Genomic DNA, 15,374 nt, shown 5'->3' with positions numbered 1-15,374 from the left:
TGATAGCAGAGCCTTTTAAGCTCATAGAAAATGTACGCAATGTGAGATCATCATGAAAAAATATGATTTTCAGATTTCTTATTTATTGTGCTATAAGAGCTACCTTTATGCAAAATTCAAAGTATCTAGGACAGCCGGCAGTGCGCTATAAACTTTTTCTGTTAAGGCGATTTGTATGAAAACACCTTTTTAATGACTGTAGCTTTTGATTGCCTTGACTTAGAAGTTTGAATTTTTCAACAGCTTTCGAGACTATTGACCTGAGTTTAGGGTTTTCATTTCAACTCGATACCATACTCCGCTAAAGGGTCCGCATAAAGGGTCTTGACAGACAGACGGACGGACGGACAGCAAATCCTATAAAAGTTCAATGTGTTTCCTCCTGAAGAAACGGAACCCTAAAAACATTTGTTCCGGCGCTTTTCAAATACGACCTATTTACTTGAAAATATATGGGGGATGAAAGTTCTACGGAATTCCAAACAAATTTACATAAAGTATATTTATCGGACCTATGTGTAGCTAAAATGCCGTCTTATTAATAATCATATCCTCCTAACTTACAATAAAGGACGTACTAAGGTGTCAAGAGTTCACTATGAAGAATTAGTCCTTTTGTGCTGGCCGGCGGTAGAATACACAGTCGTTTTGCTAAAATGGCTACTACCCGCAAAATATTTTAGTGTTTTACATAAAGAACATGGATGGATGGAAGAACAAAAATGGTTATTTTCAGTAAACCGTAGAGTTTCTATGTGCTATTATGCGCCAGAATGTATCCTAAATAAATTAAATACTTCCCAAAGTTACTTTCCACGCGGACAAAGTCGCGGGCAAAAGCTAGTTATATAATAAGTCACTACACATTGATACCTATTTACACATTTATTTGAATACACGTGCATAATCTTATCTAATATATCCCATTAATATGTTTATATTTAGACATTAATGACATTGTAATAAGAACCACGGCACACGTCATCATGAATGACTCCTACCTATACAAAATATAGTCCTACATCCACAAATGCTCAGATACATTACACACACATTTAAACACAAAACAATGATATTATGTATTAGTTATTACTTAATAATGACAGAGACCAATAAGTAAGACATCCTGGACGAGTAGAAGGTTTCTATGATTGTATGATGTCGAAGCTTGTATAGTTTTTTTTCAAAAATAATGATGTGTTGATGAATGGTTGATGGTGATGAAGATGAAGATGATTGTTAGGTGATGATGATGATGACGTCGTGTTGATAGTGATGATGATCCAGAATGCGTTACTTTCTACGACGTTTATGATGAGCATAATATAGCAACATTTCATACCATTTTGTGAGAAAAAGTATTTAATAAGATAAGAGACACCTATATATAAATATAATTATAGTAAACACCCAAGACCCGAGAACAAAACATTCGTATTGTTCATACAATATCGACCCTATGAATCCGAACCCCACGGGAAACGAACCCGGGAACTCACAGTTCGTAAGGTCAGCAGTTCTCTAATCACTAGGCCATCTGGTCGTCTAAACGTCTACTTATGTATGTATGTATATGTGTGTACGTATGTGTGCATGCTGCTGCAATTGTTTTTTTACTATGTTATCTACAACACATGTTCTAAGCCCAGAGATCAGCTCGGTGAATATTCGAGCGTTTGTTACCGCCGTCATTGTTCTCAACACTTATTTAATCAGTTTTTTAAGAAATAGGTACAACGAACATCAACATCCGACACAATATTGATGAATGTTGACACATGTCGATGTTTATTGTACCTATTTCTTAAGAAATCTGATTAAAAAAGAGTTGAGACACAATGACTGCAGATTACAAACGCCGAATATTCACCCATACTAAACTGTATAATATTCAGATTCTGAAACATTTACCACATAAACTTTCGCATGTAATCTATGTGTTGTGTAGTCGGAATCTCTGCCGTTTGGGCAAAATATATTTTTCGCAAAAAGTTTCATTTCAAGTACCTTCACACCGCAACCATATTATTTTCGTAACTTTCATAAAACAAACCTAACCCAACCTACTGTGCTCTATAAAACCATAAGAAAATATTCTGAGAAAAATTTTAGTTTCGGAATTTGATAAATGGAAAAAGAAAACAATTGCGAATGAAATATTTGGGAGAATAAATATGCGAAACGGCAGTACAGGATGTTTAGTATGGCATGGCTAAAAGCTTAAAGCTAACTGCGATGTGTTTATATTCGAATGATTGTATCTAACGCGCTTCTCTCTTCGGTTGCCAAGAAAACGTGTTCACTATACGCCATTGCAATGCGAGTGCAATCGACAAAATAATACGTTGATTAGTTCATAAAATGTTCAGTTCTACTCGGTAAATCTGTGCTTGCTAGTTGCGCTTTGCTTTGTGATGAAGAAGTCAAAAATGACCAGTTTAACCCCCTTATTCATAAACTAACACAAGCCTATGTTAACTAACAAATGCTTTGTCCCTTTCTAATCAAAATACAAAATGTCGAAGTGTACAGATAAGGACAAACGAATTTTAGCGGCAATTTTAACTAAAATAGGTTTGATTGTCGTTGATAGTGAATAAGGCTGTTAATATCTAAATAATATGCAACATCGCTAAAACATTTAATTGGTATTATACCTTTCCAAACTTTTTGACTGGGCATTAGTAAAGTTAGTAAAGTACTTTGACTTATTTGGTTTTTCGATTCTCTTCTCTCGATTCTGAACACCTTTCGGGTTTTCAGCTATTTAATAACACTTTGTACTAGCTTTGTATATCGAAGACCGTGTTGAATAACCCATCCTTATGTTCCAGGATCCCCTGCGAGTCTTCACGAACAATATCGTGGTGAGATTTCCACCCTGGCCTGGAGATGGATGGTGACGAAGTGATAACCATTGTGTGCCGATATCCACCACCCATTGTGCCGAAACCGTTCTTTAATCCGCTCATCAACATGTAAGTAATTAGTACCTTGGCGACCGAACTTTGCTGGGGCTAAAACTTGATAATAAACGTTTTCCCAGAGATAAAACATGGCTAGATCGATTTGTCATTCCCGAAAACCCCCGTATACCAAAATTTCATCGAAAACGTTGGAGTCGTTTCCGAGATTCTGATTATATATACAAGAATTGCTCGTTTAAAGGTGTAATATAAAAGATAGATAGCTGAAAGTGTGTGTGTTTGTATGTTTGTGTGTTATATGTTTGGTCCCTCTTTCACGCCGAAATGGAGCGAGGGATCGACGTGATTTTTGGCATAGAGATAGTTTATGGGCCCGAGAGTGACATAGGCTACTTTTTATCCCGGAAACACACACGGTTCCCGTGGGAACAGCGCGCGATAACCGAATTCCACGCGGGGCGAAACCGCGGACAAAAGCTAGTAGATAGATATATATTATTATAGAGAGATAATTTTAACGCAATCAGCAAAAACCCTTGGCCTAGTGGTGTGGATCCTTGGTCTTTCAAGCAGAAGACTGTGAGTTCCAACTTGAGCTCATGTCTCTAAGTTTTTTGATGTTAATCGCGAGGGTTGCAAAGATGGATGCAAGTGGCGAGTCGTCATACATTGTGGCGTTCTAAGCGGGAGGCCTTGTTCAACAGTGGACGTCTTCTAGCTGACGATAAAGGTGATACCACTATCACATCGTAACATCACACATGAGAAATGATAAATGACTTGCAATAGTGCAATTTTCACTTGTAGTTACATTCTCGATTATTACCGAAGCCTGAACTGCTTTTTGGTTAATGATGAACATCTCATTCCAGTCCGGAAAAGGGTCCACTGCCAGCCAAAGCCCCGCTAGCTGGCACCCATATCCTGATGATCATCTGCGCCATCCTGTTCCTGACGCTGCTTTCTTCTGGGCTTAGGAGTGTCTTACCTCTGCCTGAGAAGACGCGCCTTACCAGCTCCCAGGAGATGATAGATGACTCTTCGGCTTCTATAGTCAGCCGGGAGAGCATTCAAAGGTACTGGCTTAAGTATCTTCAGATTTCTATAGGTTTGGAAAAGGTTTGGCTAGTTTAGAAAACATGCTGAGTTAATACGTTGCTTGCGCGACAGTTTCGTCAATAGTCATCATCATCATCTCAGCCGTAGGACGTCCACTGCTGGACATAGGCCTGCCCCATTGACCGCCAGTTGCCTCGGTTGGAAGCGACTTAATTTCATTATAAAATAAGGTAATGAGGGTGAGTTGCTAATACGCGCCAAGCTTGGCAAGCGGGGCGGACAGAGAACAGATAACCGTTGGGGCAGAAAAGTCATCGAGTGGCGACTAGAAACGGAAAACGAAAAACGCTGGCAGGCCTCTACTAGGTGGACTGAAGACATCGTGATGGCTGCAGGCAACCGTGATGCAAGTGGCGAGTTGACGTTGGCGTTTAAGGGGAGGCCTTTGTTCAGCAGTGTCTTCCGGCTGATGATGTGATGATGAGATGATGAAGATGAGTATGGGAACGGATTATTCATTACATCTGTACCTGGGTCAACCCACTTTTATGTGCTGTTATGTCTGTGAAGATATGAGTGATACAATTTCATAGAAAAATGTTTGCAATGTTATCTTTTAGCATGCTAAGGAGATGAACCATGAAGAAATTGCCTTTAAACTGTCGCAACTGCCAAATTTTATGTGGTTTTGTAAAGCATAAATCATACTTTTAATAAGTGAGTCAGTGAGTCAGTGATGATGTCCGCGTAGAACTAAGGTTACCAACATAGCCCGAAGAATTGCGAAACTGAAGTGGCAGTGGGCGGGGCACATTTCTCGCAGGTCAGAAGGTTCTCTAATGGCGTCCGCGGACCGGGAGACGAGCTATCGGTAGGCCTCCAACAAGATGGAGCGACGACCTGGTTAAGATCGCGGGATCGCGGTGGACGCGGAAAGCACAAGGCCGGTCTGAGTGGAGAGGCATGGAGGAGGCCTATGTCTAGCAGTAGACGTATTTCGGCTGACATGATGAATAAGTGACTCAAGGGGACGTTACCATGGCAATAAGCTATACTAAAAAGTTGTTTGACTCACCTGCTGTTCTCCACAGAAGTGAAAATCCCCCGAGCCCATCCCGTGTATCCGGTGGCAGCCGAAGCTGAGAGCGCAAGCGTCGCTTCCGACACGATTCCTTCCGACTATCCTTCCGAGACGCCGAGCGAAGCCGAGCACGCGCATACCAACCAGGCGTTCATGATTGACGAGTCGTACCAAAGTGAGGGTAAGTGGGGCTCGTGGTCTTAAATCTTACTAGAGGCATTATTGAATCACAATCGTTTTCACCACTTCTTTCTGTCGCACGGTGTAAGACGAGGGTAGAGAGATATGGCGAATGTGATCGCGAATGTCAGACAATACGGGCTCTGGATGGATTCACACTAAGAACTTAGAATGAGGGCTAAAAGACAGGCGATATGTCGTGTCGTGAGGTTTTTTGACGTTACGGTTTTGCTTGATAATTACATGCTAATTACTAAATGAGCTGATTGCAAGCAACACCGTAACGTCAAAAAACCTCACGATGCTAACGCCATCTAGCGATATTCGCCAGTCCTTTAGCCCTCATTGTTTTTTGATGCGAGGGGCACTGCCTCTCTTGGTTTTCTTGACAGGAGATGTCGCTAGATGGCGTTAGTATCGTGAGGTCTGTTTGACGGTATGAATAAATACCGCTCTAACATTCCCGACCTGATAAATACCGGCATGAAAATCGGAAGTCAATAATTCCGACATGTTTTTCCCGTCCCGTTTGTGTTAGGTTATGTTAGGTTCAATTGTGGCCACAATACGCGAGCCGAGTGAGCGTAGCGAGCGTGCCGCGGCCGCGGCCGGCGAAGCGCCAGGACCAAATTAAGTTATTTTCTACTAAATTTATTTATATTCCGTGTGCACGATAAACAGGGTTGGTATTGACATGCCGGTAATTATCGGGTCGGTATTTATCAGGTCAAGAATGATCACCGCGGTACGATGTATACCGGGCTGATATTTAGTGGCATGGCATTCAATGAGCGTATACACGAAAAACAGGGTCGGTATTTCCATGTCGGTATTGAACGGGCCGGTAAAGACTGTCACCCATCCTAGCTACGCCCTGACCTAACACCACTAAAACACTAACAGGGTACGGTGAGACCCGCGAGACCAGCGCAGCTAATGCTCGCATGCACGCAGCGGCGCCGCCGGCGTTCGACGTGCGCGTGCGCGTCCAGCGGCCGCCTGCGCCGCCGTCGCCGCCGTCCACCATCACCGCCACCGAGACTGACGGAGGCAGCATCAGGTGAGAACGAGAGGGATAGATAATGCTAGTGGCTTAGCGTGGGGATCAGCCGCCCGGGCGGAAGAAAACTTTTCACCTCTCATTCAGAAAAGTAACTTTTCCTCCCTGACGAGAGGGAGCAAAGTGCAATTTTTCTGTTCAAGGCTTTTCTTTTTCAAGGGTTCTATTGTAGAATCCTTCGCTACATTCTGGATTCAATGTACCACCCTCGCCGTAAATACACCATTTGCTTCCTTGTGACACAAATCATGTATCATGCCGGTAAAGAAAATATGGATTTTCTGATCAAACTGGTGATATTTTTCACGAAAAATTTTAGATAGAATCAGTTTTATAGAGTTCCGGATCTTAGAAGAAAAAAAAAACGGAATCCTTGATCACGCTGTTGTCCGGCCCTTTTCTCTGGAACGCGTGGAGATATTAGGGACATCAAGATATTGTAAACTGTGTTCATAAACTGTTCATCTTTTACATCAGGCAAATGACACTACTAGAGGAACATGAGCGCCAGGAGTCCGTCCGCACGGTATCACCCGCGGCCCTCCCCCTGCCGGCAAGGCAAGCCCACTTGCCCCCGCCCGCGCGCCCGCCCCGCCCTGCCGCCCTCTACTCGCAGGTCAGCCGGGAGAGACAGGTACCAGGAGGACATAAGCTAGACGGTAGACTGGCTAAACGAGTAACTTCCGCACTCTCTTGTATCTCAATATCTTTTAGGCTGGGTTTACGATAGTTTTAGTAGCAATCGGCGCTCACAGGTTAGCGGTGCCGACAATGTCACTCAGGGTCTGTTTCAGCACTCATTGAAATGTGATTGGTAAAGATAAATGTGATGCTGTTCGGTTTATTCGGACAAAACAAACAGAGACGGTGTCACATTTATCTGTCACATAAAATTATTCAATTAGATATGAATAAGTCCTTAAACCAGCCTTATTGGTAGCCGCACGATGTTTGTAAAATTCCATAACATCACCAGGAGGTTAGGAGTTGACGAGGTTCGAAATGAAATGGAAATGGCTGAGCATTGGTTACGTGGTCAGTTCAGGTCAGGTCAGTTCTCTAAATAGTCTACATATTAGTACCAGGAGATCATATGTGACTAGGAGTTAGGTAAAAAAGCACGTCAGAAGGTGTTATATTATTAGAGACTGAGTATTAACCGGTGAATTGTTATTAAGTAATAACGAGTATGTGCACATTCAAAATTACCTCTCATTAATTGGCATTTCATAAATCGCACATTAACTAAAATAAATTAATTTTGAGGACTCATGAACACGATCCCAAACTGCATTGAAATTACCATAATATAGTGTTTTAAATATATGTGACTCTCACCCATACATAACTAATATATATTAGGACTTAATCACTTCTATATTTATTGCCTAAATTGCACGACAAAGTGCCAATCAAAAATAATATTCTTTGTATTGAAAAGTAGGTATGAGACTATTCCTAGACTGTTACGGTCATGGTATGATACGGTTGGTAGAGACCTTAATTATAATACGCCGGCTGGTACAGGAAATTTATTTGTGGGTAGTCCGAAAATCGCGTGCCTAAACGAGTACGTGATATCCTAACCATCTCGTGACCATGACCCCTGCAATGTGGGCGAAACGAGGTGTTTTAGCAATAAATATATGTTGTAGTTAAGTCTCGAACTATGTTAGTTATCATAAAAATATTAACAGTAACAATGTTTTCATTTGAGTGTTTTGATTTGACTGTGATTTGTGTACAGTCGAATCGTTTGATTCCTGACCCACCGTAGAACGTTTTCACAGTAAGTGTCATATACATAAAGAATTTCTTTGTCAAGCAATGCGATGTCGCTATGACTTATACGAAGAAAAGGTTCCACAGTCGGTCACTCACGATTCAGTTGGTCCTACACTGATTAGTGACGCGGAAAAATGACAGATCAGTTTCATACTAGGGGTCTAGGGGGTTTCTTTTATACTGTGTGGGAAAAATAAGAACTGACCCGTTATTTTTGCACGTTAGTGTATTAGGCGCAGTTTATACTTAAGAGCTTTAAAAAAAATGTTGACTAAAGTAATTCTCTTCGGCAATTTTCGGTTTCCGAATTCATGAATATGTAAGTAACGGTACCGTGTTTGTACACGTGGTCTGTTCCCAAGAGCCCCCTTACGGGCGGCCCCCACCTCACGGGGTCCCACTCCACGGGGCTCCAGCCTTATGGGGCCTTAAGCCACGGGGCCGCCGCCAAATGGGGCCCGATCCCACGGGGCCTCAACATCGCGAGGCCCCCACCTCACGGGGTCCCACTCCACGGGGCTCCAGCCTTATGGGGCCTTAAGCCACGGGGCCGCCGCCAAATGGGGCCCGATCCCACGGGGCCTCAACATCACGAGGCCCCCACCTCACGGGGCCCCCAAAGTCAGATAAAGAAAATGGAAGAGGTATGAATTCGGAAGCACGAGTAATTTTGCGGAAACGCACAGATTTTCATTTTATTTAAATATAAACTTCGCCCTTCGTTCCAACTGATTCACTAATTCTGTGTTTGGATTTGTGTGTGTTAATATTATTCACTTGAAGTTTTTAGTGACAAAGTTGCTATTAACTGTTGGATAAACATAACAAATATTAAAAAAATGTCACTTGGATACATAATCCAGTTATCATTCGTCTTTAAGGGCTTTTTCACTACTCTCTGTTTATATCCAGATATGTACTTTATCTGTCAGATATATATTTACTCAGGTATCTATTTAAAAATATGAGGAGCTTAACGGTGGAAAATTCAATTTACATTAACTATTACATTGAAATTTACCATGAGATTTTGCTAATTATACGATAGAGGAAATATTTTATCTTACGTAGAAATTCGATGTTGTGAGTGAAATTCCTAATCAGCACTGGGCTTGCGTGGGAACTGCAGCCAAAGCATGTATACAGGCTGTAATCGTTAAGTGTGCCCAGGCGAAAATTCAATAACTATAACAGATATCAAAAAACTGTGAACTGATGAGTAAAACATCATTGACTTTTTTATTAAAAAAAAAATATTACTTTGTTTGTTAGGTTATTAAATAGTTTCCTTAAATATCAGTACTAAGCTTATAAAATAACCTTTTCACACCTCTCCTTCAGAAAAGTAACTTTTCCTCCCTGACGAGAGGGAGCAAAGTGCAACTTTTCTGTTCAAGGCTTTTCTAAGTGTTTTATTGCAAATGACATTTTTCGAAGTTGATAATTGTAAAGCCACGCCGTTTTCTATGCTGGTTGTTCTATAATAATATTTTTTTCATGTTTCTTAATGCTCGGTCTTGGTGTGAAAAGTTGTACGAGCCACTCGGGAGCAAAATTATTTTCATCTTGGGCGTTAACACTTGAATCCCTCATTACGCTCAGGATTCTACTTTAGAATCCCTCGCTACGCTCAGGATTCTATTGTAGAATCCTTCGCTACATTCTGGATTCAATTTACGCCCTCGCCGTAAATACACCATTTTGCTCCCTTGTGACACAAATAACTATTTAAAATAAGGAAACTAAAACCTTTCTACTAATCTCGTACTAAATGTATGGGAGTGTTTGATGTCAAAATTATGGATACCTATTTCTCTTTTTATTTGTAAAAAGTCAATGATGTCATTATACTCATCAGGCAACGTACCTACTTTCGATATCAGTTCACAGTTTTTTCATATCTGTTATAGTTGTTGAATAATCGCCTGGGCACACTTAACGATTACAGCCTGTATAGGCTTAGGCTGAGATGATGAGCATGTTACTTAGTTCCACTTATTTTATGTGGAAAGTGACAGTGGTTCCGTGTCTATTTAATCCACATTCAATCGAATAAAATAATCAAAAGCAGCATCATAAATTATATCTGTTACGTAAAATATCAGCAACCTATCAGAGAAAAGTGAAACAGCCTGTAATATTTTTGGGAAAATCGCAACAAATAAATTAAAAAAAAAATGTCATTTTGATGACGTCTCAAATCTCGAAACGCCATCCAAAACGAACCTGTTAACGTCGTCTTTAAATCATTCGACCATTCATACCGCACCTCATTCTAACATCAACCAATCACAACTAACCAGGAGTGGTCGCGGCGCCCGCGCTCCATCGTGTCACTTAACACTGAGATGACGGACACACACTCAGTCACCGAGGTCACTGACCGGTCACACGCCAGGATGTTCCATATTAAGGTAAGACCATAGTCTCTATGTCCAAACACATCGAAACCAAAAATAATGGACACTTAAGTAATTCTATCCGGCAACTTTCCGTTTCCGAATTCACGAACAAGTAAGTAATCGGTACCGTCTTTGTTATAAGAGTACACGGGGTCTGTGCACAAGACCCCCTACGAGCCCCCACTTCACGGGGTCCCGTCTGTAGGTCTAACTAACCTAACCAATAAACGTAACCTAACCAACAAAATAAATTATTGTCGAGCTAGCGCGTCTGCAATCTTTTTAACTTTTAAATTTCTCGTCTCTCGCTGACCATAAACTATGCACTTAGCCTTCTGATATGTAAGGAATAATGTAGACTTTTACTTCTTTTACGGACATTTTTGAGAAAAATAACATTTCCAATGAGGGCTATCGTTTTTTGTCCCACTAGATGGCGCACTGTTGCGTGAGGTTTTTAAGTATGGCTTTGAAAGTCTGTTATTACGGGCGTGAAAACAAAGTTTAGATTAAAATCATATTTAATACACCTTAAAACCGTACCATATAAATATCGAGCATGCCACAGCGTTGCATAGTCCCCGTTTTGTTCGGAAAAAAGGGAGGACAAAGGTTTCCGAAAGACAAAACTGTCTCAAAACACAGATATTCATTGCCCCGGAACGCATATTTGCCATAATTAATTTCAGATATTGCAAAATATTCACAAAATTATACTAATTATAAATAAACCCGCGTAGCTCACTCAAAAACTATGAGATTTGACATTTAGGAGACCTCACGCTACACTAGCGCTTCTAGTGGCGAATTCATACGTGATAGCCCTCAATTACCTATGTTACTCTTAACAGCCTACTCTGCCTTATGGTTAATGACCCCCTGATAAAAAGCATCGTGATTTAGAAATAACAATATTGAATTGATACAATTACCTACTTTACTCTTAACAGCCTACTCTGCCTTATGGTTAATCTCACCCTGATCAAAAGCATCGTGATTTAGAAAAAACAATAATGAATTGATACAATTACCTACTTTACTCACCCGCGACCTTATGATAGCTAAGTTTATGCAAGAAATGTGTGTTTCAGTTCCTAGAAGACACACAAATCACACTAAACCATCTATCAGCACCACACTACACTGACGCGTTCGGACTCTACCATGCTCATCTTCAGAGCATCACAACCGTTCACCATGCTACCAGATGTTGAGTTCGAAACATGTCAGTGTAGTGTGGTGGTGGTAATAGATGGGTTTGTTGGATTTGTGTGTGTTCTTATAGTGTGGAGGTGGAGGAACTGCCTGAACACACATTTCTTGCATAAACGTAGCTATCATAAGGTTGCGGGTAAGCAAAGTAATTGTTTCAGTTCATTGATATGGATCTCTGCAAAGTAGGTAGTGCCTGATTAAGGGGCTGGTTTCACCATCCATTGATTAGCGTAAACCGACGGTTAAATGTGATGCCGTCTCCGTCTATTCGAACAAAACAAATAGAGACGGCATCACACCTAACCGCCAGTTAACACTAATCAATGGATGGTGAAACAGCCCCATAAATTAAGAAAACAAAAAGAATGGGCTATAATGTCAACTTCATTTTGCGTTGGGGTTGCCATTGTTACTATTGGTGATTGCAGAAACCACCACCACCGCCTGTGATGAGCGAGCGTCTGGAGACTGAGGAGCATGAGCTGCTGCTGGAGAGCCTGGAACCCATCCCGGAGACTCCTATCCTGCCAGCCAGGTAAGAAACTAAAAAGCAACAGTGGAAACATTTGTTCAATTACTATGTACCTTTTATTGTTCAAGCATTACTATTATATATTTTTTTTAAGTTTTATTGATCTAATTTCATTGATTTTTAGTTTTATATAAATAAAAAAATATTTAAAAAAATATGTACTTAGAAACTTTTTTGTTGATTGATTGCCTTGGTCTCAGACGAAGATTTTACTTTATGCACTAGAGCATAAAAAGTCATTTTAAATATGTCGCCTAGATCCAGCATAAACACGAACTTTACAAAAAAACTTATTGTATTGAAGATACCATTGTGTTACCGCAGAAAACCGGAGATAACTTCTCATGTGGTCGACGACGTGTTTCTCCGCACAATTACCGAGAAGAAAACCATCGAAGACATCGAACGCCACAAGCGTTTGGTCACCGAGTATAAACAGGCGAGTAATAACAGGTGTATAGTGAACTAAACTCCAATTCAATAGAATCTGACAATCCTGTAGACACTTCCAGCCTACTAATATAAACACCGGGCTGCCTAAGGCTTTGTGATGTGACTATTATTCTTTTTTGATTCCTTTTAGATCACAATTGCAACAACAGGAACATATATAATCAAGTGTGCCCACGATAGGGTGTCTTAAATATGTAGAAAATTGACAGATTCTATTGAATTGTACTTTAGCTGTTGCCCGCGACTACGTCTACGAAGAATTTGCTTATCGCTAAGAGCCTTAGAGCAACGCGGGCTTCCTACCGGAAGGGAGTAGCCTTTAAGTTCTGGCGTTTGTTGCGGGGGAAATGTGCACACAAGTGCAGTTCCGCACACTTACATGCAAAAACAAAACTGCCAACTGACTGTAATGACGACGTTAACACATAAATAATCCAACAATACACTAATGATTCGTGTACAGATGACTCAAAACACACATTGACAGTAACATCACGATCACGAAGTTGTTCATCCGCGAAAAGTCGGATTTATCGCCTGACCGATCCGAAATTTGTACGGATTAGCGGACTCAATGTTAGTAAACGAATCCGATAATAATATTGTGATAAAATGTGCGACTTTGTTGTTTAAATGTAATCAAATAGCAATAATACGATAACAATTTACTTCCATGTGAAATGTAACACCATCTTTTTGCAAGCTTGATGTCCCAGATCTCTTTTTACAGCGGAAAACTGAACAATTCGGCATTTTTAGCACTGCAGCGTTCACTCGCGCGAATCGATTCGGTCTAGTTTGTTATATAAAATTACGCCTTGTTTTATAAAAATCGTATGCCCAGTCGGGCTTGTACTTTGACAAAGGGGAAGAGCCCTTTCCCACGGCAACGTTCCGTTTTTTGCGGATTCGGTTTTTTTCAGGATCGCGTTTAGTATACGTGCTACTGTGGTGACATCCACATGAGCATTCTAGCACAGGTAAAATAGGACTTAATACGACGTTTTGGCGGCAAAACATGTACATCAATGAAACTTTGTTTATAACTTTTATCTTGACACTAGAAATGAGGATCTGCCGAGTCCTACCAAAATTTAGGCGCCCTCTCCTAGGGGGTATGGGCAGGGGCCGAAATTGGTCGAGTTAAAAAGAAAATATTTTGTTTTTTATGTTTTCAACAAAAACCCTTCATATTTCGTCCTCGTAAAATATTGATCCTATGATGCAGACAGCAGCAGACTCAGCAGATCCTCATTTTTAGTGCCAAGATAAAGTTATAAACAAAGTTTCATTGATGTACATATTTTGCCGCCAAAATATACTATTTTTCCTGTGCTATTCGGTTGTGATTTTTAATCGGTGATCAGGAATAACGAAAGGCGATAAGGACGGTCATACTGAACAACTTTTCCCATGGGACCAATACAAAAATCTTTTTTTTTTTTTTTTTATTCGACTGGATGGCAAACGAGCAAGTGGGTCTCCTGATGGTAAGAGATCACCACCGCCCATAAACACCTGCAACACCAGGGGTATTGCAGATGCGTTGCCAACCTGGAGGCCTAAGATGGGATACCTCAAGTGCCAGTAATTTCTAAAATCTGGGTAAAGAAACAGCTATTTCATAGAAAACCTCAGCACCTCACCAGCCTCATATTTTGACTTTGACTTTGACTTTTCTCGTCCCTAAGGTGCCGCCGCCGCCGCCCCAGTTCGACGTTACCATCCGAAACCATACGCTTCCCGAAGCACAATGGGAGAACTTCTCGGACATCAGCAGCGCGTCTGGCATGACCCTGACGCCAAAGATGGAGCGAGTTCCACTGTCGCTACCGCCGCAGAAGTATATCGGTGAGGATCGACAGCTAGTATAATCTAAAATGACGCTTCCCTCAACTAAATCAGTTGATTATGACTATCTAGTTAGGCAGAAAATCTTACTTTAATCCTACTAATATTATAAATGCGAAAGTATTTGTGTATGTTTGTAACTCCTTCACGCTAAAACGGCTGGACGGATTTGGATGAAATTTGGTATGTAGATAGCTGGATTTTTGGAATAACACATAGGCTACTTTTTATCCCGATATTCCCACGGGATAGGGATAAAATCTCGTATTAAGAACCGCTGGGCTTGAGAGTCATGAAATTTGGTATGTAGGTAGCTGCACGTCTGGAATAACACATAGGCTACTTTTTATCCCGATATTCTCACGGGATAGGGATAAAATCTTGAAATTTAAACCGCTGAGTTTAGAGTATTTAAATTTTGGACAGTGCGATATAAATTTCCGGAATTCCCAGGGGAATTTTTTAAAATTCCCGAATTACAATTGTACCAGATCGAATAGTTTACGCGTGCGACGCCGCGGGTAAACTCTAGTAGATTATTTAATAGAGTTTAAAATTAGCTTGCAAGAGGCTCTTAAACTCATCATCCAAATTCCTCTTAACTGCCAACTGCGAACTCAACAGCTCTACGGTGGGCGAAAGCCACAGAGGTGGGATGGGGGCGCGTCGGGGACGTGGCGGACACGGGTCGAGGGCGTCTCCGCCTCGTCTCTTCTGTCTGCTTTGGGCGCAAGCCACACAAAAGAGACTTGGGACGGGGGCGCGTCGGGAACATAGCGGACACGGGTCGAGGGCGTCTCCGCCTCGTCTCTTCTGTCTGCTTTGGGCG

The 15,374-nt window shown here is 41.2% G+C and overlaps 1 protein-coding gene across 1 annotated transcript in view; it reads left to right on the top strand.

Moving 5' to 3' along the window:
• The window catches only part of pot (zona pellucida domain protein papillote), a 137,459-nt gene that overhangs the window by 108,488 nt on the left and 13,597 nt on the right, over positions 1-15,374 (top strand). Inside the window, exons 11-19 of the mRNA XM_074105200.1 lie at positions 2,835-2,907; positions 3,800-4,035; positions 5,078-5,248; positions 6,151-6,307; positions 6,785-6,941; positions 10,396-10,506; positions 12,138-12,244; positions 12,566-12,680; positions 14,386-14,545. Of these exons, the coding sequence (XP_073961301.1) occupies positions 2,835-2,907; positions 3,800-4,035; positions 5,078-5,248; positions 6,151-6,307; positions 6,785-6,941; positions 10,396-10,506; positions 12,138-12,244; positions 12,566-12,680; positions 14,386-14,545 (1,287 nt within the window). The remainder of the gene's footprint in view (positions 1-2,834; positions 2,908-3,799; positions 4,036-5,077; positions 5,249-6,150; positions 6,308-6,784; positions 6,942-10,395; positions 10,507-12,137; positions 12,245-12,565; positions 12,681-14,385; positions 14,546-15,374) is intronic.

Source organism: Choristoneura fumiferana, chromosome Z, assembly GCF_025370935.1.
Source record: "Choristoneura fumiferana chromosome Z, NRCan_CFum_1, whole genome shotgun sequence".
NCBI classification, from domain to species: Eukaryota; Metazoa; Arthropoda; class Insecta; order Lepidoptera; family Tortricidae; genus Choristoneura; species Choristoneura fumiferana.
The sequence above is the reverse complement of the archived record's forward strand: the minus strand, read 5'-3'. Positions and strand labels throughout refer to the sequence as shown.